This window comes from Oculina patagonica, chromosome 14 (genome assembly GCF_052425735.1).
Source record: "Oculina patagonica isolate OP01 chromosome 14, crgOcupat, whole genome shotgun sequence".
Classification (NCBI taxonomy): Eukaryota; Metazoa; Cnidaria; class Anthozoa; order Scleractinia; family Oculinidae; genus Oculina; species Oculina patagonica.
In genome coordinates this window covers 7,360,213-7,385,969 of record NC_135771.1, presented here as the reverse complement: position 1 = coordinate 7,385,969, position 25,757 = coordinate 7,360,213, and the positions used below count along the sequence as shown (strand labels likewise).

Below are 25,757 nucleotides of genomic sequence, written 5' to 3'. Positions count from 1 at the left end.
TTTAATTTAGGTACGAAATAGCTGTCTTAAAATTCAATAATATTATTTTAAAAAACCAAATAAGCGATAATAATGCAAAAATACTCAATTCCATTCAATCCGCGCAAAACCGCGTAACCAACATAAAATGAGGGCTTCCGTTTGTATTAATTACATTCAGTTAAACTTCGCACACTTTTCTCTATGTATAATGAACTCGCATTATCCACCATATTTGAATTTGGTTGGCATCCGCGGCAAAGGCGAGTCAACCTGGTGGACCAATATTTTATTGCAAAGAACTGTCTACCGAAAACGTTTTACAAAAACTATTGCTACAGAATTAAAGAGCTTAATATACATTTATAACACCAGATTCCATGTGTTTTTTTTTTATATTAAGGCATGTAACAAACAGGCCCCCTCAATTCACTCTTTTTCCCTCTCAATTCACTATAAATCGAATAAACGATATCTCCAATGCTATCTCGCTTCAGAAGGTACCTACATTCAGCCTAAATGTAGTTTGCTGAAATAAAATTAAAAAAATAATAAACGTGATAGCAGAATATGCGCAAAAGGACGTCACAAAACGGTCGAAACGAGACGACACCGACAAATCAAACAGCTTACGAATCTCTTGATCTAGTGATTCTGATAACCTGCAGATATTTGGATATTTGCATAACATACTCACTGGATAAAATCATGTCTGTGATTGTCTATTTCATGCATTCGAGTTTGATTTCGTGTTTGAATCAACACTCCGGTTATCCTGAGAATGTTTGGCTTTCATTTGTAGGTAAGTGAGCCGATAATTCTTGAAATAATCCTTATAGTTTTCTTACAGAAATTGAGGCAAACGTGTCAATAGCTCGAAATCAAAGCTCGATCTCGAACTCTAAATTTCGACTTATTGGAACTTTTCACAATTGTATGCTCAAGAAATGTGATAGGAAGGTTGCGTGTCAATGTTAGGACTGATATTCTAGACAATAAATATCAGAAAGTGCCATAAAATGTTACTTCGAACACAGACGTAATAATAACCGTTTTAAGGCTGAGTGTAAGTTTAACTGAACGGCAAAAACCATTTGCATGCGCGACTTTGGCTCGTTATTTTATACAATATCTTATTGTGTTTTGTTCTTTCTACATACGCCGTTGTGTTTCACTGAACCGTTGAACCACAGAATGCGTGAAGCTTTGTTTTACTAAGGTATAAACGGAAACTCCACACAAAATATGCGCATTTGTTGAACAGTTCTGAAATTAATCGTAGAAGGAAAGCTCAGTTTTAACAGAAAGTAATGTTATGAACTTGTGACGCCATTCGTCTTCCATATAATATCAGATGTAAAGTATTGTGTATCCACGTTCGAATTGTTCAAATAACTTTGGTAAGGCAAGCAAGCATGTCAACTAAAAGTTCTTTTTTTAATGTTCTCCGATTTAGCAATAAATAACTCTTAGTTTTACTGCAAATAAAGAGACATCAGTATTTGTAGCTTAACGCTTCATTCGCACACCTCGTTATTATGTACAATGGTTTAAGCCACAATTTCATGCACTATGAGCATTCACGACATTTTGAGTCACTTTTGCGTTGTAGTAAAGTAATTTCAAATTGAAAGAGACCTCAAAACAATCAACAACATCAAAGGTAGTTTTAACACAAAATAACCAAGGATGCTTTAAAGGGCTTAGTCACTGATTTAAACATATATATGAAAAGCCAAACTGATATATAATTGTGTCATAGGAAACCTAAAAATAATGATCCATTTTTGTTTAAAATTGCCATATTAGAGCACTTAAACTGTTAACAAGCGTCTTTGGCAGCAGATGGTTAGGATAGAAATAGATTGCAACTTGAAAAATTGAGACTTGACCGTCAAAGTTGTTTCCGCGCGTCTTCAAAAGATTGATATTTTGGGCCGAAGTTTGATATCCATCAACAAATTAAAGATATCTTCCTTTAGATGTTCAAAGATATTGTTTTCCATGGCTAAGTTGCCTAACCACTGATAATATTAAATAATCAATTGTGTGACCTGTTTCTTGTTGTTTGTTTGTTTTTCTTTTCTAGTCTTTCACAGGCCTACTTTTAAACATTCCTGTTCTTTTCTTGGGACCTTACAATGGAGGTAAAGAAGAAATGGGAGAAAATTTGATAATTTGGAGGGTTGTAGAAGGCAAAAAAAAACCTCTTCAATCGGTTAGTACTTATCTTATATGCTTCACATTGATTTCTAGCTGTTTGTAGAGAATCTGTCCTTTACCCCATTGGGTGTCTTAAGTGATTTTGTTCATCACCCAGGGGATAAGACTCAATAGGGTAGCTCTCCTCAATGACTCATGCAATGGGCACTAGCCAAGAATTATGCCTCCCTTGTTTTCCAGCAGCTCACACCTTTGCATCACATGTATACTATGCAGTCTGATGAGAATTTACTTCAAGGCAGTTAGAAAGGAGAGTCTAGCAATTTTTCAGAAATTACTCTGGGCTATTTTTCATAATCTCCTTCAATTAACGAGCCTTGAGTACAGGGCCACAACCCTTTGCAATGTATATGAACAACTAAAATGAAAGTACAAGTCATGTGATAATTATATCATAAATGATATACAGAGTATCCCAAAGGGACCTGTCTTTAAAGAAAGTGTTCCTAGTCATAGTCATTATCATTGCGAATTGTAGCCATAGCAAACCACTGGCATGCAGGTCTAGAAAAAGGAAATATATGATTGCTTTTAAGTGGGACTGCTTCTTTGACAAAAACATTTTTCTTTAGTTTTTACCCCAATTCAATTATAAACAAAAGTCTCTTTTTCTAAAGTCTCATTGTGATGTAAAAACTTTGACTGACTAATTTTTAAAAGTTTTCAAGTAAATTGACAAAATTGACATCATTCAGTGAATGGCACTTCTAATGGGGCAATTGATCATGGATGATTGCCTATGGAAGCTATGCAACTGTGATTTGTTCCTTGTACCTCCTAGTTTGCAAAGGTTTTTTCTTCAGGGTTTACTTGGGTCCTTGAAAATCGGTTATTTTGTTGTGGTGTTTTCTAGTACTGGAATGTCCTGGAAAATGATAACTGGTCCTGAGAAGTTCTGGAAGTCTGTAAAATGCAAGTAACAACTAACAGGCAGGGTAAATGTAAATGTTTTAGAAAAAAATCCATCTGAGTCCTGGAAAATTGTTTCTGAAAAGGTACAAATCATGTATCTTTTTATAAAACCACATTCCACATTCCTTAGTACCTGTAAGAAGCACATGGTGTTACAAAAACAAATAGGTAAACGGCTCAATGTGCTCTATAAAGTTATGGATGCTCATAGGAGTTTGCATAAAAGCTTGAGTAACACTTTATAGCTCATAATTTAATACACCCCTCTGTAACAGACCCAGTGGAATCTGAAAAAAGTCACTGGGTTGGCCAATTTCCCACTGGGTCGGCTTATTTGGGCTCGTTTCTAAAGAAGGTTTATTTGACATGTCACAACGCACAGTCACTGGGGAAGCCCAAAATACAATCAAAAATTCGCTGGGTACCGGGGAGACTAAATTTTCACTGGGTACTGGGGGAAATAATCCACTGGGTCGGGTTCCACTGGGTCTGTTACAGAGGGGTGTTTTAATTGAATGCTGAATTGTTGGCAGTTTCTCTGTGTGATAACTCTTTAAGCCCTGATATCAACATGCATATTCTCTTTATTCTCCTTCCCATGCTTGAGAGAATTTAAACAATTTTTTTATCTTTGGTGATCATTTTATATATTCTATTTACCTGCGTTTTTGATTCAGCAATGATGCTGTCAGGAAAAATTAGATGTTGGTCACTATTGTTCCTTAAAAGGTTACCGAATTTGTTCCTATTTTGTGGAATTGGCTGCTAATTTTAGGTGGCTAAATTATGTGAATAATAAAAGAAAACTCTTCTGGGTCAATATACAACAAGCTATAATGGATTAAATCTAGTCACAGTTAATTGTTAAATTTGTTCTTTAGTAGCATAGCGTTGTGTACCTGAGTGAATCCAGTGAGACCTTAAACTACAGTTATAAAATTGTTTTTCCAAGCTTTCGTTGATCTACGTACGGCATTTTCATCATTGGCCTAATGACGATGCCGTAGATACCTGATGATGCCGTTGCGCAGCAAAAGCTCAGAATAAAAAACAAACTTAGAAGGAAGAAAAACAAACAGTTTTAATTAAATTTTCTTAAGGTTTTAACGTGAAACGTTTAAAAATAATTATTATTTACTTTACCAGTTTCACTTGTAATAATAATAATAATAATAATAATAATAATAATAATAATAATAATAATAATAATAAATGACATTGATATAGAAATAGAGAAAGATCGAGCACGAATCCAATAGTTTCCGTAAAGACTCTCAAATAATTTCGGAAGCGAGAATAATACGTATAAAATTTTTATTAGCTTTTCTTTTCATTTAATAATCACCATCTGTGAAATTTGATTTTGAAATATAGAAAAAATTTAATTACATATAAGAAACGATTTTAAATTTCAATTCTCGCTTATACGAAGACATTGTACCTTTTTATATAGCTTTTTTTAATTCTTAATCCTTTTTATCGGTGCTTGTACACTATTTTTAATGATTGCGTGAAATAAAGTTATTTTTTATTAAAAAATAATAATAAATAATAATAATTATTATAATAATAATAATAAAAATAATTATTATTATTATTATTATTATATTAAAATAATCTCCTTATAGTTCATTTCCCCCCCTCATTTTTGGTCTCCTCTCGCAGTCTGTGGTCTGTCATGTGGCACAGTTCTGTGGTATTCCTTCTTGCGTGTCTGGCATGCTGTACAGGATGGTGCACTGCATTGGTCACTCCACCGCCTTATCTTACTCTTCACCGGGCGGGGGTGGGGGGGGGGGGGGGGGAGGCCTGCGCTGACTTTGAATGCTTATAACTTTTTCAAGATTCAACCAAACGCTGCCAAACTTTGCGAGTTTATCTAAAATTTATCTGGAAATAATTTGGTATGATAGGTTGTTGTGTCAGGAACTTGATGTCACCATGGCAACGGCATTTTGACAGGCATGTTTTCCCAAATTCGTAATTTTCGTGTTTCTATTAATGAAAATTAACTTTAATGCAATTATTTTCACCTTTTTAAGGTTTTAAGCACAGTTTTAATGATTTTGAGTAAGTAATTTTGGGCGGTTTTCTGACGTTTTGGAAAAATTTCGAAATCCAAGATGACGGATCTAAGATGGCGGCTGTTTTGACATAATGATGTAATTGTCACGTGACGTCATCATCCCATGTGACGTATACCAAAAGATAAATTTTAGGACAATCTATATATCATCTAAGTTTCACTGTGATTGCTTAAGTTACGGAGGGTGGAGGGGGGGGGGGGGGGTGAATCCGCCCCCTCGGTCTGAAAAGATCCAGAAAAGCCCGGTCTGAATAGGGTTAAGCCATAGTTTGAAAATAATTTCCAGCAATCTTATGTTGTTACTGCGCCGAGGAAGCATTATGTTATAAGCTGTATGGTTTTTTAATAGGCTTCCTCGCCATCCCCTTCGCTGTATTTTTTCCTTTTTTTGTGTTGGGAATTAAATATACACGTATGTACTGAACAAACTTGTTGTCGTTGTTTACACAAATGTTCCTGTGCCAGTGGAACTCTACCAAGTGGGATAAGTGAAAGCGAACTGAACTTGAAGCGGAGTAAGCCTGGTGACAATAGAACACCACTAGTAAATTTCATGGTTTACCAAAGACCTCTGAATAAAGATGACTCGGTTTCTGATTGAAGCCTCGTGAAATGGACGAACAAAGACCCGAATTTGATGTAACTGGAGTGGAAACAGGCAACAGGTACGAATTTCCATGGATTGCCATAACAGGTGTGGCGAGGGCACAAAAAGAGAAGAGGACATCAATAGAGTGAAGATTTCAGTAGGTAAGCTTATTGGTTACCGTTGAAAAGAGCATACATTAAAACTAGCTTATGTGACGAGAGGAAAAAGTTTATTGTAAATTTTATTAGCAGTTATAATGTATTGTTTTCGATATCCGTTAAAGAAAATTCTTAATTAGAAAATAACAATATGCATACAGTAGTCAGAGAAGGTTGAAAATAAAACAGAAAGGTACAGAGACCAAGAAAGACGTTAATTTAATGTTTGGCAGTGGTTTGCCTATCCATAAACGAAAAAGCACGGAATAATGAACATTATGCGACTCACCATCATCTAGCAAAAAATTTTCTTGTGTTACTTGAAAGCAGTCTAGAAAGAGAAATGCTATCACAGGGGCCCCTCACATCAGCTATGTGGATATATATATATAAAAAAAAAACCGTACTTGTCCTTGTCGCGTTTTTATTTTCTATCGGCCATTTTCAATTTTTAATACTCGGTCTAGCATATTCGAAGTCTGGTTTGGGACGGTCGACGACCGTCCCAGACCCCACTCGTAAACATTCAGAGACATTAATTCTCGAGACGACATCCGATCACTATACGAGTGCTATATAGTGACAAGAGAGGAAGCTCTCACCTTTCATGGCCGAACCTTTCTGCCAGTTGAGGGTCACGGAAGTGGAATACCATCTTAGAATCGGAAGTTAAAATGTAGCTTGCGGACGAGACAGCAATACAGAGACAAGATAAGCAAGGCTGACACTACGTAGAAATGAAAAAACTTTAACGGGACAACGACATGATAGAGTCCAAACTGAAAGTCAAAAATGCAAACTCTGGACAGCTGTTTCGACCTGATTGGGTCTCTTCAGCAGAGTGTATGCCGCACAGAATAGAACAACCAGCGCAAAGACAGTTGTCTATAAAGTGCTCGTGGTAATGACAATCCGGATGGGCTCAAATTCAAACACCCGCCCATTGATCATAGCCGCGTGACTATTACTCAATAGGCCAAGAATTCGAAATATCATGTCGTTGTCTCGATAAGGAAAGTGAGAATAGACAGAACTATCCTTACACTGAAAACATGGACAAAACCATGTGAAAAACAACACTGCAAACATGGACAAAACCATGTGAAAACAGTGAAAATGTGCAGCATATCGGATCTAAAAGATCTACGGTCCAAATAAAACTAAAAGTGACAATAGAAAGCAAGGGACCGCGGACGAAAATGCTGCTAGTGTCTCCAGCTCCTACGTACACTAGCAGCATTTTCGTCCGCGGTCCCTTGCTTTCTATTGAGACAGCAATGCATGCAAAACGGCCTTATATCTTCCAGAGTTGTCAAAAATAGTCTAAATACCAACTAAAAATGATAAATCTCTTAAAATCCTTCTATAAAGTTTCCGTAAAGATGTGTACTTCGGCGTAGGTCTTGAGTTGAAGGAAGCGTAAAGTTTAAAAAATTAAAAGAAACTAATCTATCATGCTTATGTTTGAAGGTATTCATTTGGTCTGCCTGTTCAGTACCTCCCTGTAGTCGGATACAAAAAGCAATTTTTTCATATCCAAATAACATTCTACTTTACAATAAAAATTTGCGATAAGACATTCGCTAAAGACATAATAAACTCCGTTTAAAGGCTAACGAACATTAAGCAGCTACCCGAAGGTCCTTCAAACTAGCATCTTCTTTGCTGTGAGCATCGAGAATGGCCTTAATAATCTGAGAGGAAAAAGGCTTCTTCTTCATAACTGGCTTACACTTGGTGCGTTTTGCTGACACAATAATATTCTTACAAAATTCGCTATCTAGAGGATTGCGATCGAGGCTAGGAACGAACGAATGGAACCACTTTAGAGCAGCATGAGCTTGTATCATGGAGGCGCTGGAGGCACAAGACTGATGAATTTCGAATAGATAAAGAGATACTGTGCTAACAGAAAAAGGCAGTTGAATACTTAGTTTCCTAGATTTGCACCAATCTAAAAACTTATTAATGACCCGGAGATAAGCTTTAGTGGTAGAGGTTGATCGAGACTGTGCCATTACTCTCACTATCTGATCAAAACTGATTGAAGATGAAAACAGAAGGGGCTCCCATGCCCTGCTTGAATTAAGTATCTGAAAAAGCAAAAACAAAAATACTCAAAAGTAAAGGCGGGGGTGGGGGAGGGGGAGTGGATAGGTGTAATCCATAACTAGAAAATAATATTGAAAAGGTCCATCAGAAATAGCAGTAGCCTATAGCAATGCAATGCCAAGCATGCACCCCTCCAAAAAGCTAGGGCACACGCTCTGGAGAACAAAAACCAATTACGCCGTACAAAAGGGGGGTGCAGCCACCCCTTAGAAAGGCCAGCGTCCAAACAATAACAAAAATAGGTGCAGCTACCATTAACATAAAACATCTGAGCCAATAAAGCGAATTCTAAACTTAATACAATACAAAACAGGTGCCGTCACCCTCAATGTATGGCCAGTGCCTGCTTCTGTGACTGATAAATAAGCAATGTGGCTAGTCAACAAAATCCATCCTTAAAGCAATAACATACCCCTTAAAATGAGGGGATCCCAAAAGGGAATTAAGATTCCTACCATGGGTGAGGGACTGGTTTCCAATGTGCATGCTATAGGCGGATACATAGTTAAGATAAATATTCGCAATTAGAGGCCAAAAATGAGCCGAAGGCCAAAAGGGCACAACAATCGTACCAACAGCCTTTTGGGACTTCATGTAATGTAGAACCCTGGGGACGATAGTAACAGGTGGGACCACCCAACAGTTCTCACCCCTTAGAGGTTGAATAAAAAAAAAAAGTCAACTCCAGCAGTATTGGGGTTCCAAAACCGAGAAAAGAACCTCGGCAGCTTATGGTTATAATAATTAGCGAAACAGTCTATAGTATGAGGCCCCCATCGGGCATCCAAAGACAGAAACAAATCATCGGTAGTCTGCCAATCATCAGTATCCAATAAGCGACTTATATAATCAGCCTGTTGATTGAGGCTACGGGGAATCCATTGAACTTCCAAGTAGATCCCTGACTGAATGCAAATATTGAAAATACTTCTAGCCATTCTGCGTAATTCTAGCCGGTTTCATACTGCCCACTTCAACGATTCTGGCAGCGGCTTGATTATCAGTAAACCATTTGACACGAGATCCTTTAAGCACTGGGGCGAATGAATGCAAAGAAAATTTAATTGCATATAATTCCCTCCACGTAGAGCTCTGCAAGCTTTCGAGCTCTGTCCACATTTTATGACATACGTAATCTTTATTAAAACCACTAACAGAGCCACAACCGGTAGCGATAGCGTCAGAGTATGCAAAATAGCTAGGAGATGTAATCACAAAACAATCTCTACTGTTAATATTCTTGAGATTATCTTTCCAAAAACACAATTCTTCTTTGCAGTAATCATCAAGGCGAAATTCTAAGTCCCAATGGTCATTACACAAGGTAGACATGACACAATGTCTAGTCATAATTCTAGCAATGTTACAAACCACAGGACCAGTGGAAATAATTTGCCCCGTAAAGGAAGCCAATCTTCTCGCAGAGACCATATAATCGGCGTCGATAATTTGATCAATGGTATTTAAAATCTTTGTGATCCTTTTGTCTATGACTTCTAAAGTGCCCAAAGCTGAATTCCAGGTGATACCTAACCAGTTCAAAATCTGGGTGGGTTCCCATACAGATTTCTCGTCACTGGTTATAAAACCCGCGCTGGCCAAGTCCTTTCTTACAGCTTGCGCCGTAATGCAACAGTCCTGTCTTTCTTGAACTGTGCCCCAACCGTCATCCAGAAAAATGGCTATACAAATACCCTGAAGTATCCAATGCTTTTCCAGGGGTTTTAAGAGTTTTGTAAATATAAAAGGGGCGGTAGACAACCCAAACGGAAGGACGGTAAAGACGAAAATCTGCTCACCCCCGGAATCAGGTGCCCTCCAGGAAAATCCTAAGAAAGTTTGGTGTTCCTGTGAAATTTCAACATGGTGATAACCACTTTTGAGATCAAAGGAAAACATGTAGGAATCTTCTGCAAAATAAGCAAGAGCAACTTTCCAATCCTCGTATTTAACCCTTTGCTTAACTAAACACTTGTTCACGTGGCGTAGGTCAAGAATTAACCTCTTTTTCCCACAAGGTTGAATTGAGACCGACAGAGGGTTAACTACCAAAGGTTCTTGAGAAACTTCACAAACACGACCAGACAGAACAAGGTCACGGATGGCTTCGTCCACAAAATCAGCATTCAGACAAGCAGACTTATTATTTTTTAGTTTCACGGGTTCAGGAAAACTGGCAAATTGTAATCTATAACCGTTTTCAATAACCGATAAGATGAAATTAGGCGCGTCAATAGATTTCCAAAAGTCAATGTGGGCTCTCAAATTTCCCTTCACATTTATGGGACAACCACTTTCAACTTCAAATTTTTCTACAATTCCTTGTACCTGCGCTAAGTCCTCCTCAATACTTGATAAATGACTGGCCTGACTGAGCTCCTGATGGCTTATTGCAGGAAGGTCCTGGGAAGGAGCTGTTGCTGTAAGACTGGGAAGGCCAGAAAGCAGATCGGCAGTCTTTTGCCCAGTGGCCGTATCTTCCACACTTGAAGCACTTGAAGCCGTCGTAAGGAGCATCCCTACGGCCTGAAAACAAAAAAATAACAAAGACTGCAGTAAGCTGGGTGGGAGGGTAGGAAAAACTACCGAAGTATAAAACCGCGTGGATCACAAGCGTGAGTGAATAATCAACGGTCGAAGGAAATATAAATATCAGAAACTGACCAATCACAGCTAGCGTATCGCACGAAACGTGCGATACCAAGTGCAAAAGAATAAGCATAACTAATTACTCTGAATACCAGCGGAAAATACATAAAGTTGTGAGTAAAAAATGTTCATTGTCAAACAAAGAGTTTAGCACGTATGGAGTCCGCCTACGTATTCAAATTTGGTTGCAGTTTCTTTATAAATAGCATCTCGTAAATGAGACAGTCAAATTTTCCTCGGCATTTTTTCAGGACACGAAATTGGTTTTCCTTTAGGAGGTTCACAACGCCATGAGAACCTCCTAAAGGAAAACCGAAACGTCGTGGTCTTTTTAAAATTTTTAAACGGAGTTTATAATGTTTTTAGCGAATGCCTTATCGCAAATTTTTATTGTAAAGTGTTTTACTAAATCGCTACCAAATAACATTTTCTGTAAAATTACACGTTCTGTAAAAGGTATAGCCTGTATTTGTCCATTGTTGTTGTTGTTTTACATAGAACTTGCAGGCAGCTGTGTTCAGCTAATTACGCTTTTTGTTCTGCGACCTTCTGATTTGCAATTCTTGTTTCGGCTTAATGACGATAAATTTGGGAAAAGGCGGTGTTTTCCTCGAGAAGCAAATTCAAAGTAACAGAGTGGTAGGTATAAAGATATAAAAAATAGAAAAATCTAGTCCGCGGCCGATGTATTTCATCGGCAACGAGAACGTCGCCTAACAAAAGGCTTTATTAGCAACCACTCTTCCACACGTGCATTGTGGCTTTTAAACCTTTGCATATTTTACAAATCTTATCTTAGAACGAAATTAAATATTCAGTCAATCACTCTATTTCCGAAACCAAAACCTAAAACTTCCGGAATTGAAAAGAACCAATCAGAACAAACAATGCCATTTACTCCCGCCTTAAATCTGTCAATCAATGAATCGAAATTTTTACTTTCGTGAGCCTTAACTGGTAGAAACGTTTAACCAAATCAAAAATTTCAAAAAGACGCCAAAACTACCTTAGGAACATTTGGGCAAAATAAGCCCATGGATATCAAGTGTCTGCCGAGTAAGTATGGTTAAATTCAGACAAATATTTGGCTTGGAATTCATGTCAAATTTAAAGGCTGTCATTTGTGTTTCCTCCCTTGTCAGAGTTACGTGGGTCTCCGAAGATTTCTCTGTTCCAGTCTCCTCGTTCCTGCTGACCTCCTATAATTTATTCGGCTCCAGACCGCCAACCTGCAGACCGCGTTAAAAGAAACAAAGACGCCACAAAAGCAGGAAAATATTATTTTTATTTATCCTCTTATCTGTTGTGAAGGCCCCTTGTGTGCTATTCAGTTTTTTTGGAAGTGGTAGCTGTAGGTAATTTGCGGTCTGTTATTTAGAATTCTTGTTGCGAAAGTGCATGCTTATTCATCTGGCAGATTCGAAGATCCAATTGCTTCAGGCGTTGTCAATCGATAGAAATCGATATCAGGAATCTATTGATACAATCGGTATGCGTGTAAGGATGGACTTACCTTAAAGGCAATCGAAGTCACTATACAAGCTTGAAAATTAAAGCGACTATTTACGAATTAGATAGATATGCTAATTAGGAAAATATTTCTGAACTATGATTGGAAAATACCAGCCTTTAGCGAGTAATTTTATTCTTTTTAGGTGACCATGAATCTCCAGACAGAGATGCAAGCTTTCTATTTGAGGTCAGGATTAGTGGCTTGGAAACACGGGTAGTTATAACAAAAGTCATTTTTGTATGACAATGCTAACCACGTCAAGGGACTTCACCAATATCAAGAACAAACAGCTCGCTTTATTTAGAGAAACTTAGTTCAGCACACTGTCTGAAATACATGAAATACTCACACTTGCTTTTGATAAATGATTTCTAGCAGGGTGTGGTCATGTGTCGATCTTAAATTAGGTTGTTTGTAAGTAGTGTAAGTGATCTCTTAAGTGTCGTGAAAGCTATCGCACTGTAAGTACTGTAGGTAATTGTAATGTAAGTATTGTACTGCAAATAATCGCATTATAAGTAGTTTTCTGTGTGTGTTGCAACTAAAAAGAAGTAGGCGCGTTAACCAGTAGAATCGAATCATCTTTTTTTCATTAGCCTAAAAACGTTGAAAAACTGTATCATCTTTATTATAGACTTCACGTTAGATAAAGGAGGAGGGAGACCGTTCGTAGCTTAAGTTTCAGACATTAGACTATACAGCCAGTATATCATGATATTATAGTACAAACACCTAAACTACTCGATTTTGCAATTGATTGACATCATAACCCTATTCAGACCGGAGACGGGGGAAGGCAAATGTGGCCGTAAATTGTAAATTGTTCCATCTTTCGGGCGCCATGCACGAGCATGTTCTTTTCTTTTGCCGCACCAAGCACTTTTGCTTTTTGATTACGAAGACTTTCTGTAGTAATCATCTCACGATTGGGACTACAAAATCATCAGAGTTGACGATGTCCTTTCCTGGTTATTACTTGTATTACAAATAAAGACAAGTTGTACTAATTGCAAGGGTAGAATGAGGCACGTTATGGGAATGAAATTACTTGCCATGTTTAGCACAAAGCCTGGGAATGCAATGTTCTTTATACTACTGGTTTTCCTATGACCGGGGTTGGTTATTTGGAAGCCGTTCATCATTTGAATGAAGTGGGGACAGTGGGGCAAGCCTATAACAAATCTGTGCAGCTGAGCCTTAATGGTCTTTGATATTTGCCTGACCTTGTTGTCGTCTTCTTTTATCCTAAACGCCCTGTGGAAAAATTCAAAGTCCATTGCGGTAGTCTTGGTATCGTTACGATCCTGTAAAACCTTAACGTGATAGAAATGCGGTATGGATATCGAGTCAAGTCGTGATAGTACATAAAAAAGTGAAATTAGCATTGTAGAAAATTTGCAGTACAGAAACATGAAATTAGCAGTACAGAAACATGCAGTACAGAAACATGAAATTGGCAGTACAGAAACATGAAAATGGCAGTACAGAAACATGAAATTGGCAGTACAGAAACATGAAAATGGCAGTACAGAAACATGGAATTGGCAGTACAGAAACAAATAAGGACGGAAAATGGAATGGCAGTACAAAAACACGAAATTGGCAGTACAGAAACATAAAATTGGCAGTACAGAAACATGAAATTGGCCGTGCAGAACTAGTAATTGAGATAAACACATTAAAATGAAATTAGCAGCGTAGAAAATAAATTAAAATTAACAAACTCTCATTATAGAAACCTGAAATCGGTAGTGCAGAAACGTGAAATTGGCAGTAACCAAACGTGAAAATGGCATTAAGGAAACTTGAAACTCTTATTGAAGAAACATAAAATTGTCAATTCAGAAGAGTGAAATGAGAGGGGCAGAAATTTGAGATAAGTAGTGCAAAACCACGAAATGCCATTGCTCAAAAGTGAAATTGACAACTGATGGTACAGAACTGAAGTTAAATCTACTTTGCCATATATTTTGTCATGATTCTATTGTTAAACTGTAAAGAATATACGATAGAATGAGCCTATTGAAATTGACATTGTTGGAAACGTGATAACCTAAAATGAAAGTGTAGAAACGTGAAATTGGCATTGTAGCGACGTGAAACTGGTAGTAAATAAACGTAAAAATGGCATAGAAAAAAGTTAAAACTCTTATTGATCAAACGTAAAATTGGCAGTGCAGAGCTAACAATTGAGATATCTACATTGATAAGAAATTAGCAGTGCAGAAACAAAATTGAAATTGACATTGCTAAAACGTGAAATTGGCAAACTCTTGTTATAAAAACCTGAAATTGGTAGTGCAGAAAAGTGAAATTGGCATTGAAGCAACGTGAAATTGGCAGTAAATAATAAAAAAAATAGTAATGCAAGGATACTTAATCCCACTCAATATGCAAAAACCCCAATATTTACCCAACATAATTTTTTTCTATATTTACTCCAAAAATGAAAAAATGAAAGCACGTTATATTAGCTCGGTTGCTTTGCAGTTACTGACCAACCAAGCCACTGGCTTATCTTTGCCAGGTATTTCATAACCAGTAATATATTCCACAGAACCCTGCTTTAAAGATGTATACTTTCCGTCGGGTTTATAAACCTCTGAATCTCTTCTATACGACATTGTCCAATTGAAGACATCCGCAAAGCACAACCTCTGATGACGAGAGCGATAGTTGTGCACAATGCTTACTGGGATTGACGAGACAAAGCAATGAATGAACATTAAAAATGAATGTATTAAAAATGTACAAAAAATGTCTATTTCAAAAAATGTAATGAATGTACAAAAAAGTGAAATTAGCATTGTAGAAAATTTGAGTAAAAAATGAAAATAGCAGAAAAATAGAATTGGCAGTACAGAAACATGAAATTGGAAGTAAACATTGTATACTTTCCATTAACATTGTTAAAACGTGAAATTGGCAAACTCTTGTTATAAAAACCTGAAATTGGTAGTGCAGAAAAGTGAAATTGGCATTGAAGCAACGTGAAATTGGCAGTTAATAAAAAAAAAAAGAAATGCAAGGATACTTAATCCCACTCAATCTGCAAAAAAAAAATCTATTTACACAACATATTTTTTTTTCTATATTTACTCCAAAAATGAAAAAAATGAAAACACGTTTTATTAGCTCAGTTGCTTTGTAGTTACTGACCAACCAAGCCACTGGCTTATCTTTGCCAGTTATTTCATAACCAGTAAAATATTCCAAAGAAACCCTGCTTTAAAGATGTATACTTTCCGTCGGGTTTATATACCTCTGAATCTCTTCTATACGACATTGTCCATTTGAAGACATCCGCATAGCACAACCTCTGATGACGAGAGCGATAGTTGTGCACAATGCTTACTGGGATTGACGAGACAAAGCAATGAATGAACATTAAAAATGAATGTATTAGAAATGCACAAAAAATGTCCATTTCAAAAAATGTACATGAATGTACAAAAAAGTGAAATTAGCATTGTAGAAAATATGCAGTACAGAAACATGAAAATAGCAGTGCAGAAACATGAAATTGGTAATACACAAACATGAAAATAGCAGTGCAGAAACATGAAATTGGTAATACACAAACGTGAAATTGGCAGTGCAGAAACATGAAATTGGCAGCACAGAAACATGAAATTGGTAGTACAGAAACATGAAATTGGCAGTACAGAAACAGGAAATTGGCAGTGCAGAAACATGAAATTGGCAGCACAGAAACATAAAATTGGTGAGTACACAAACGTGAAATTGGCAGTGCAGAAACATGAAATTGGCAGTACAGAAACATAAAATTGGCAGCACAGAAAGAGGAAATTGGTAGTACAGAAACAGGCAATTGGTAGTACAGAAACATAAAATTGGCAGTACAGAAACATAAAATTGGCAGTACAGAAACGGGAAATTGGTAGTACAGAAACATGAAATTGGTAGTGCAGAAACGTGAAATTGGCAGTAACTAAACGTGAAAATGACATTAAGGAAACTTGAAACTCTTATTGAAGAAACATAATATTGACAATTTAGAAGAGTGAAATTAGAGGGGCAGAAATTTGAGATAAGTAGTGCAAAAACACGAAACGGCATTGGAGAGAAGTGAAATTGACAACTAATGGTACAGAACTGAAGTTAAATCTACTTGGCCATAGATTTTGTAATTATCTATAGATTTTGTCATTATTTTGTCATTATGTCATTTTCTACCCTGCAGCAAGATTTTGATGAAGATTCCATGAAAAAATGTACAATATTTTACTTTGGCGCACGCATTCCTCTTTTTGGCCAAAAAATATGGCATATGTGGGCAACAAGAAGTTAAAATGTCTTTTCTTTTAAAAAAAATAAGAGTCTCTGAATTGGCAACGAAGCTTAGTAAGAGATCCCACCATTAGGATCTTGAAAAAAAAAATCGAGTAAGGTTGTTCGTAGGTTGCGAAGAAGCTCGGATATAAGTCTCTTTAAGCACACTGACGAAGTTATTACCATCCTCACGGAAAGATATGGGAGGTCAAATTTAGCTTTAGCCCTTTGATTTGATTTAGAAAGCACAGACTCGAATTCCATGCCTCCACGAAGCGATTGAAATTCCATTTCCCAAAAGTGGTTCCTTACTTGTGGTAAAATGGTTTACAATTAAGGCAATTAAGTGGTACATATTTTGCGCAGACTGCAGTTCGTCCTTTCCATGAAGCCTGAATGATTAACATTCAATGAGTCTCAGTTTATTTTTGTCTAATTCAACGTATAAGGTGCGAGCGTTCTTGGTCTACTTACTTGGTAATATGCCCAGTGTTTCCCATAACCATGTAAGATTGCCTTTTCCTTGTTTACTTTGAGAGATTTTTATCAAAAGAGTTTTGACAAGTTATTATGCAAAAGAAATTAACCGATGTCTATGTAAAACATATTGTTTTATCGCGGTATGACAGTTTATTTCTGGCGGTATAGCATTAAAAGGAAAGGAAACATTGATATCTGTAAAGCTGATCGGTTGTACGAATTTCCTTTAGCTTGCTGCACCATGTAGTCATCGCCGTGAACTTAGACATCTCCTCTTCTTCAAGTCCTGAATGAACTAATGCCTTATCATTGCCACTGAACTACTCTAACTTTGAAAAATAATTTGATAAGCAATGTAAACATCTGGAAGGATAATTATTACTTAGAGTTGAATTATTGAAAGGCAGCATTCCCTTCGTTTCCCCTTGGTTCCACAACGTTTTTATTTATTTATGCACTCATTTACATATTTGAATTGTCTGTTTATCTTTGGGTATTTATTTTACTGAAAACTGTCTCTCTTTCATTCGCTCACTTATTTAATTCTTATACTTAAAGATTGAAAAAAATTAAAAAATATATATCGCGGCCATTACCAGTGTCGGTTGCAGGCGGAGTTCTTAGTAACCTTCAGTATGTTTAGCATAGTTCTCACTCTAAACAAAATATAGAAAAAGCAATAAGATTCCTTTGCTTCCACTAATGTGATCAAGAACAGTTTTTGTAGAGCTACCCATAGTAGCCATCCAAGGCCGCATATTTTCCACCTCATGGTTGTATTTCGCACGTCCCTAGCACACTGTGAAAATGGCTTTGTGCGTTCCCGCTCCTTTTTACCTTTTCCACAAAGAAAAGTAAATTTAATACAATTGCTTTAAATTGCAAGTGAAATGGCAGTGAAGAAACGTGAAAATGGTATCTAGAGTAGAAACATGAAATTGGCATTTTGGAACCGTGACAGTAGCAATACAAAAAACTGAAAGTGGCAGAACAGAAACGTGAAATTGGTGGTTTAGAAACGTGAAATTGGCACTGTGGAAACGTGAAATTAACACTATAGAAACGTGATATTGGCACTGTAGAAACGTGAAATTAGCAGTGCTGGAACATGACATCGGCAGTGAAGAAACGTTATACTGGCCTTGCAGTTTAATAGTAATATAAAAATTGGCAGTGCAGAAAAGTAACAATTGGTTTTGTAGAAACATGAAATTGACATTGCAATAAGGGACTGGTACATGTAATTATATACAGGGAGTTCCGGGTTGGACAACAAAACATACAGGGTATGAAAGAAATTTTCACAAACCTGACGGGGATATGAACTTTTTAATTAAAAGAAATAACGGGGTATACAAAGAGATTCACAATTTTGCACGCTGTATTTTTCCAAAGAAAGTACACAATGTTTAATTAACAATATAAATAATTTAAAGAAATGTAGTAAATGAACAACTAAATGAATATGTCATAAGCACCTAAACAGGTTTAAAAAAGAATAAAAAGAAACTAAAACAACAATATAAATTGTGACGATGCGGCCTCTCCGAAACCATGAGGCTTATAGCTAAGAGGCCTCTCCATAATGATTCCAAGTTTCAAAATTTAATATGGCATATGTGGGCAAAAAGAAGTTAAAATGTTTTGCTTTGCAGAAAAGTGAAATTGCAGTACAGAAAAGTAAAATTGAAAAACGTGAAATTGGTGGCGCAGAAACATGAAGTTGGCAGTGCAGAAAATTAGTAAATGTTATATACCGGTGCTGGCATGACAGCCATGTCTGTATTTTGCAGTTTCTCTCACTAAAGAGACTATCATCATATTTCGCTATCATATCTTTAAAAGTTTCAATTTTAGGTTTCCAAAGCGACGCTATATTTAACTTGTGTTGATACATTTTATGGTTTCGATAATGTCGTATTGATTTTTTCCATAACACTTGCCGGATTAAATCCGTTTTCCTTAAAAAGATCGTTTCAATTGCTTTCAAAATCTAAGGTTTGTTTATGGTCTACAAAGCCAGTTGATGGGACTGTGACGCCTTCTATATCGCAAAAACAAAACGACGGCTGTATGACAGAACGGTCGAGCCTTTTAAAGCCCTTACTCAAGTGGGTCACACTTCTGCCGTTGCTGATTACGTAATCTCCACTGGCCACAACATTAAATGGGATCATTTTCAGGTGTTAGCCAGTGAACTATCTGACTTACAATGTAAAATGAAAGAAACTTTGTTAATACGGGACTTAAAACCAACCCTCAATGACAACGTTGGCAGTGAAAAGTTGTGGCTTTATTAACTCTGGCCTATTGTTATCGCTGTTGTTAATTATTGTGTAGTTCGTTACCAGTACCTCGCTTTGTTTTTTTTTGTAACCGTCACTTCTGAAGATGCGTGCTGTAGCATGCGAAACGTCAAGTTAATTTTAGGTTCTTCCTTGAAACCATGAGCAGTCCATGCGTTATGTTTGTTGCCGCTGTTTGCGTTTTATTTCTCTTTAAGTTTCAATTTGCAATGGGGGCTGGGGTGGGGGGAATTGTACTTTAGTTATAAACTTTAACAAGAGGGGTGTGGGATGCTATTTCAGCCTTTGTAAAGGGGTGGGGTTAAGTTACCTTTAAGCCGTATTTTGCTTATTTTAGACCCCCCCCCCCCACCCCCCTCCCGATAATAATTATGATTGGACAGTTATTGGACAAGTTATTGCAGACACATCTTTTGCCTTTTTAAATATAATCTCTGGAGTGTGTTATATATATATATATATACACGCGGGGACTTCTATGATGCCTCCTCGGGTTTTGGCCTCTGAGCCAAAACCCTGCGGGGGCATTATATTTTTCATCCGGCCGTCCAGCTAAGCTAGATATTGACTGAAAATTTTGGGCTTTTTTGTCCGATGCACTATAAAAACCGGGTCTGAATGGGGTATAATAAGTCATTGCTATCGTTAGTGAAACAGTCACTAAGTGTCAGCCCTTTTTAGGCTGGTTTAGACCGTTTTAAATCAAATAGACCAGATTCCCCAATGGTTTCTGGCCATATCTAAGAAATTTTTATAATTTTTAATTTTTAATTGTTCTTTTTTTATTTTGTAATTTATAGTTATTGTGTTTGAAAAGCCCCTTCGGGGAAAGATAATAAGTATGTTTGTATACAACGTCCTTAGATAGTTTTAAATCTAAGTTAGTTAATAGATTTTAAGAGGGCGTCCGTGTTACAGCGGATAAGGCACTTTTCGGACCTTCACCGATTTCCCTGATTTTTTCAGTGAAAGTCGACAATTATATCCCAGTAACAAATATCACATTTATTTGGATCAATTCGATATTTTATATTTTTTGCGAGGCGATTTTCAAAGTCACCTCAAAACCATGCAATTCGCCATTGGAGACTCCGTAAACTTGCTATAAATGACGGTCGCTGCCAAAACTTTATTACTCAATTCAACGAGCTGATTATTTTACATATTGAAGTTTCATCTTCCCTCGATAGTGTAGAGGCTTAATAATTGAAATCTATTTAAGTCTCGTTAAGTAATGATTTTTTTAAATTGACTCCCAACAAACTCCGGAATGTGCAAAGCGTGACATGCCTGTAGTTGACAGCCATTTTCTCGAATGTGGGACCTGATCTAGAATCGTGTCTATTGTAACTCAAAAGTACTAACACCATTATAGAAAAGTATGAAATAAAATTTGTGGGCACTCTTTACTGCGCGCCGTACAGAGCTCCACGAATTTCCCAAATATTCGCCATTTTGATCCAAAACAAAGAAAACGCTTGAGCGACCGATAAACCAATTCCAGAACCGTGAATGTTTGGAGATGTGTTAAATACTGCTAGAAGTCAGACTGTAAATGGAAAATATTTTTCTCTCGCAGTTCCAACCGTTTTAGCCGATTTCTCGGTATTTTCAACGCTCACAGCAATAAATATATCACTTTCGATCAATATGCAAATTTCGGCATAAGCCCGTGTTGTCACGGAACATCGATCTGTTTGTATATTGCAAACAACTTGCCTAAAAACGTTTTCCAAAGCAATTATTTTCTTCTTACCTGGCCGGGCGATAAGATTCTTTACGCTTCTATGTTAAAGCTTTCTTTTTGTTTTTGGCTGTAGAGAAGCTGTTTCATTTCCCACGCTGCGATGAAACAGTGTTTGTTTTGCCGCAAGACTGACTTGTTCATTTCAGTCTAATTCAATTAAAGCCTTATTTGTCAAACCCCTGTCGGCCCCTTTTTTTGTTTTTCTCTTTGCAAAACCTTTTAAAAAACATTGTAAGCTTCTGAGGATGTTTTTTCATACCCAAAAAGGTTTTTATTTGCTTGGCTTTTTTTCGTAGGGATTTATTCGAAAAAATTACAATCCAGTCTGGTCTTGTGGAAACAAGGGAAATCCCTGATTTGCGTCGCACAAGTTTTGTTTGCATATTAGAACAATGTTTTTTGAAAACTATCGGACTCCAATGAGGCAAAGCAAGTTCTACAATTATCTTATAAACATTAAAAGTCTTTGAAGCATTGTAGACATAAAATACAAATAATTGGGATAACTCAATGTTTGTTTTTGCAAACTTACTTGTTTGTTTCAATCTAATTCAATTTAAACCGACCAATTAATGTCCGCGATTTTGTCTAATTTCGAGAAAATCCTTGCGCGTCCTTTCTGCACGAAATGGCAGCTATTGCATCCAATTGCTCTCTTCACGAGATATTACAGACTCCGTGTGGATCTAGTAGGAATGAGGAGAGCCATGTGTTGCTCTCTGAAGCTCATTTGTCGAGCTGCCACTTATCGAAATGCGGCGATGTTACGGAAGCCGAACTAATCATGGCGAGAGCGTGACGTTACCAACGGCTGTGAAGTAGACTGAGTGCGGGCTTGACCATTACAAGGTGTGGTCGATGCTACTTTTTTTTTTTTTTTCAAAAAAAAGCGTTAACATTATCCCGCTAAATTTGAGTGAAATATATCCCCCCGGGGGAGGGGGGGGGGTACTTTAAAAAAATTTGTACGGGAAGGCTTCGCCCGAGCTCTAACCCCTGCCCTTTTATAAACGATTTTGACAGAAATCGTTCCCTTTTTGTATACCTTTTACTGAAAAAAGGTACCCCTTTCATATACCTGAAAGACATGGTATAGACTTAAGACACGACGTTTTCTTGTATATGGTCTAATTAACGTCCACTCTCAAATAAACGAACAACCTCGTATCTAGTAAACACCTCCCTTGAGGTGTAAAGTCTATAGACGCCCAGTGTCTAATAGACGCCCCCCCCCAAAAAAAAAAAAAAATAAGAAAAATAAAAAAAATTGAATCGCCTCATAAACCAGGGAAACGCTTCACAGCGTAACATCACGCAATCTTTTTTTTTTGTTTGCTTGACTCGGACATCGAAAAGGCAAACAATGCTAACATGGTTGACCCTAATGGCGCTGAAGACATCAGCATCAAACTATGAACGCAACTACCAACAAGGCAAGAGACGAGCAGAACGATCGCTTATTTGGCAGAGAAAAATGGCTGACCAAGAGCCAAGTGCAGGGCTTCTTTTCCCGCCGTGCAGCGGCTAGACGAAGGAAGGAGGAACCAGAAAAAATCGACCTGAGTCCCAGGGAGCTATTGCTAGAGGAAGAAGAAGTTGATAGACAACAACTTGTTGAAGAGGTAGTGAACGAACTGAGGCCGCAGCACCCACTGTCGTACGACGCATTCAACCTGTGCGAGTGTGTGAAAGAACATAAACTGGACAAATTTAACGCGCCAATGCTCAAAGAAATCTTGCGCCATTTTAAGGTCCAATTCAAATCGAAAGACAAAAAGAAAGACCTGATTGAACAACTAAGGTTGTTCAAGATTGAAAAAGAATGAATATAAAGGGATAAACAAGTCACTAACCTTGCAAAGAAACATTCATTAGCACATAAGGTTAAACGTAGTAAATGTCGTTAATATTACGATCCTCTTTTCACGAAAAACAGTTTTCTGTTATTGCCCCCGCAGGGCTTTCGCCCAGAGACGAAAGCCCGAGGAGGCATTCATTGTAGACCGTATATATAGAATGTGTACTTACAGTCCGAATTTACGGTATGTACACCAGAAAAAAAACCTCGTTTGCTCGAACAAGGCCGCAAGGAATCTCTGAGTAATGATAATGTTTTGCTGCAAGGGATTCCTGGGTAATGATGACGTAAAGGCAGAAAATGCCCGAAGAAGTTATGGGTATTATGATGTCACGATAACAGGGGGTAGCGGTAAATAAAAATCCCTATCTTGGGTTAGAACGGTATTAAAAAAGACTGACCCGCGTTTTGGCATCTGTCACACGTTGATTACTCCGATGTTTGGCTTACGCGTGTTCACAGATTTGTTCGAGCGGTTTCTCTGCTTTGGTTGTGTTAAGTGATATTTGATGCAGTTGTGAGTAATACGTCGAAAGATTTCGAGCAATCGGTTTCGTGTTCTTGGCAACTTGTGTTCCAAGAGCTGGTTCAAGCGTTAAGGTTTGTTCTCGAGGGTAATTCGTTTAGCTAACAAACTGTCAGATTATTTGATCCATAAAGTGGTTTGAATAAGGATCAAAAGACTCTACTTATCCTAGATTATTGCTGTAAAACAAATTATAAAAAAGGCGGGGGCAGCTTTATAGTGAGACCTATTAGTAGTCAAGACTTGATGAGTTAATAGACAAATGTAAAAATGCGGGTTCTTTCATATTTGTTATATTCATGTTGTCGAAAAAACATATATCGTAGCAGGGCTCGCGACTCCCTTCAATTACCGATAGTAATAGAATACGAAATGCACATTTGTGTTACATATTTATTTTCTTGTTTAGAGACACTTTAATACCCCGCCCACTAAATTATGACAGATAAATTAATGGCCACCATCTTATTAAAATCAAATCAATACAATGACTTCCAATTATAAAGCCCCGACTGTTGGTGTTTTTACTTTTATGTCTCGAATACTTCAGAGACTTTTGATGTTCATCAGATAACTGTTTATTACTGTTTGTTTATGAGAAAGGGCTAGAAGGGGGTAAAATGAGAGATTGGATTGGGCAAATTGCTGCTGGGAAAATGAAATTTGGGTCACTGGGACTGGGAATCACAAGTAAAAACCAATAGATAGAACTGGGATTTGGATTTGGAAAATACGGGAAAACAATAGGCTAGGGCTTTACCCTAATACCCACCCCCTCCCCCCCCCCCCCTCTCGCCTCCCTCTATCAGGAACCTGTATGAAATTTGCGAGTCTTGACAAGACTAGGAGCATATTCGACACCCTCGAGAGCAAATCAGCAAGTTTCAACTCAATACAAGAAGGGCATTTTTGGAACGTGAATTTTCCTGAAAAAGTCCCCTCGAAAAGGCCAAACTAGGCAGCCTGGCCGGTTTTAATTGAATTAGACTGAAACGAACAAGTCAGTCTTGCGGCAAAACAAACACTGTTTCATCGCAGCGTGGGAAATGAAAACAGCTTCTCTACAGCCACAAACAAAAAGAAAGCTTCTACATAGAAGCCTAAAGAATCTTATCGCCCGGCCAGGTAAGAAGGAAATAATTGCTTTGGAAAACGTCGGTTTTTAGGCAAATTGTTGCGGTATACAGATGTTCCGTGACAACACGGGCTTATGCCGAAATTTGCATATTGATCGAAAGTGATATATTTATTGCTGTGAGCGTTGAAAATACCAAGAAATCGGCTAAAACGGTTGGAACTGCGAGAGAAAAATATTTTCCATTTACAGTCTGACTTCTAGCAGTATTTAACACATCTCCAAACATTCACGGTTCTGGAATTGGTTTATCGGTCGCTCAAGCGTTTTCTTTGTTTTGGATCAAAATGGCGAATATTTGGGAAATTCGTGGAGCTCTGTACGGCGCGCAGTAAAGAGTGCCCACAAATTTTATTTCATACTTTTCTATAATGGTGTTAGTACTTTTGAGTTACAATAGACACGATTCTAGATCAGGTCCCACATTCGAGAAAATGGCTTTCAACTACAGGCATGTCACGCTTTGCACATTCCGGAGTTTGTTGGGAGTCAATTTAAAAAAATCATTACTTAACGAGACTTAAATAGATTTCAATTATTAAGCCTCTACACTATCGAGGGAAGATGAAACTTCAATATGTAAAATAATCAGCTCGTTGAATTGAGTAATAAAGTTTTGGCAGCGACCGTCATTTATAGCAAGTTTACGGAGTCTCCAATGGCGAATTGCATGGTTTTGAGGTGACTTTGAAAATCGCCTCGCAAAAAATATAAAATATCGAATTGATCCAAATAAATGTGATATTTGTTACTGGGATATAATTGTCGACTTTCACTGAAAAAATCAGGGAAATCGGTGAAGGTCCGAAAAGTGCCTTATCCGCTGTAACACGGACGCCCTCTTAATACTTCATTGTATTAGTTTTGGATTTTGGATTTTTACATTTTTTTAATATCCTATTGTATTAGTTTTTAATAAAGTCATTATTATTATGATCATTATAGTTGGTGTGATATCTCGCGATTTTTGCCGACTTAATAAAGTGCGGATGTGGATGTAATGACTTCTTCAGCATTGAATTTGAATTGAACATGAGATGTTTATGTAGGTCGTTTTTGCTTTAAAGTTAAATGGGTTACTAATTTCATAATCTAGGAAGATAATTATTACTTACTGCTGACTAAATTAATTAATTACTAACTGACTACCTGACTGAGTTATCGCTTACCTACCTACCTACCTACCTACCT

General features: G+C 37.3%; 2 protein-coding genes and 1 long non-coding RNA gene across 3 annotated transcripts in view; 2 read left to right on the top strand and 1 right to left on the bottom strand.

The window, feature by feature from the left end:
- LOC144638335 (uncharacterized) overlaps window positions 1–10,413 on the bottom strand; it is a 265,610-nt gene extending 255,197 nt beyond the window's left edge. Inside the window, exons 1-2 of the mRNA XM_078497566.1 lie at window positions 10,388–10,413; window positions 7,526–8,040 (exon numbers count right to left, since the gene is read on the bottom strand). Coding sequence (XP_078353692.1) covers window positions 7,570–7,965 — 396 coding nt within the window. The 5' untranslated portion in view covers window positions 7,966–8,040; window positions 10,388–10,413 and the 3' untranslated portion in view covers window positions 7,526–7,569. The remainder of the gene's footprint in view (window positions 1–7,525; window positions 8,041–10,387) is intronic.
- Window positions 5,615–25,757, top strand: part of LOC144638378 (uncharacterized) — a 68,500-nt gene continuing 48,357 nt past the window's right edge. The window contains exons 1-3 of the long non-coding RNA XR_013567912.1: window positions 5,615–5,950; window positions 10,456–11,764; window positions 11,851–15,176. This is a non-coding gene — a long non-coding RNA (uncharacterized LOC144638378). The remainder of the gene's footprint in view (window positions 5,951–10,455; window positions 11,765–11,850; window positions 15,177–25,757) is intronic.
- Window positions 22,321–22,998, top strand: LOC144637542 (uncharacterized). Its single transcript, XM_078496618.1, has one exon. The coding sequence runs from the start codon at window positions 22,460–22,462 to the stop codon at window positions 22,871–22,873; it is 414 nt and encodes a 137-aa protein (XP_078352744.1). The 5' UTR covers window positions 22,321–22,459; the 3' UTR covers window positions 22,874–22,998.

Excerpts from the sequence above, each read along its gene's own strand:
- LOC144637542 (XM_078496618.1), top strand. The coding sequence starts at position 22,460 with ATGAACGCAACTACCAACAAGGCAAGAGACGAGCAGAACGATCGCTTA.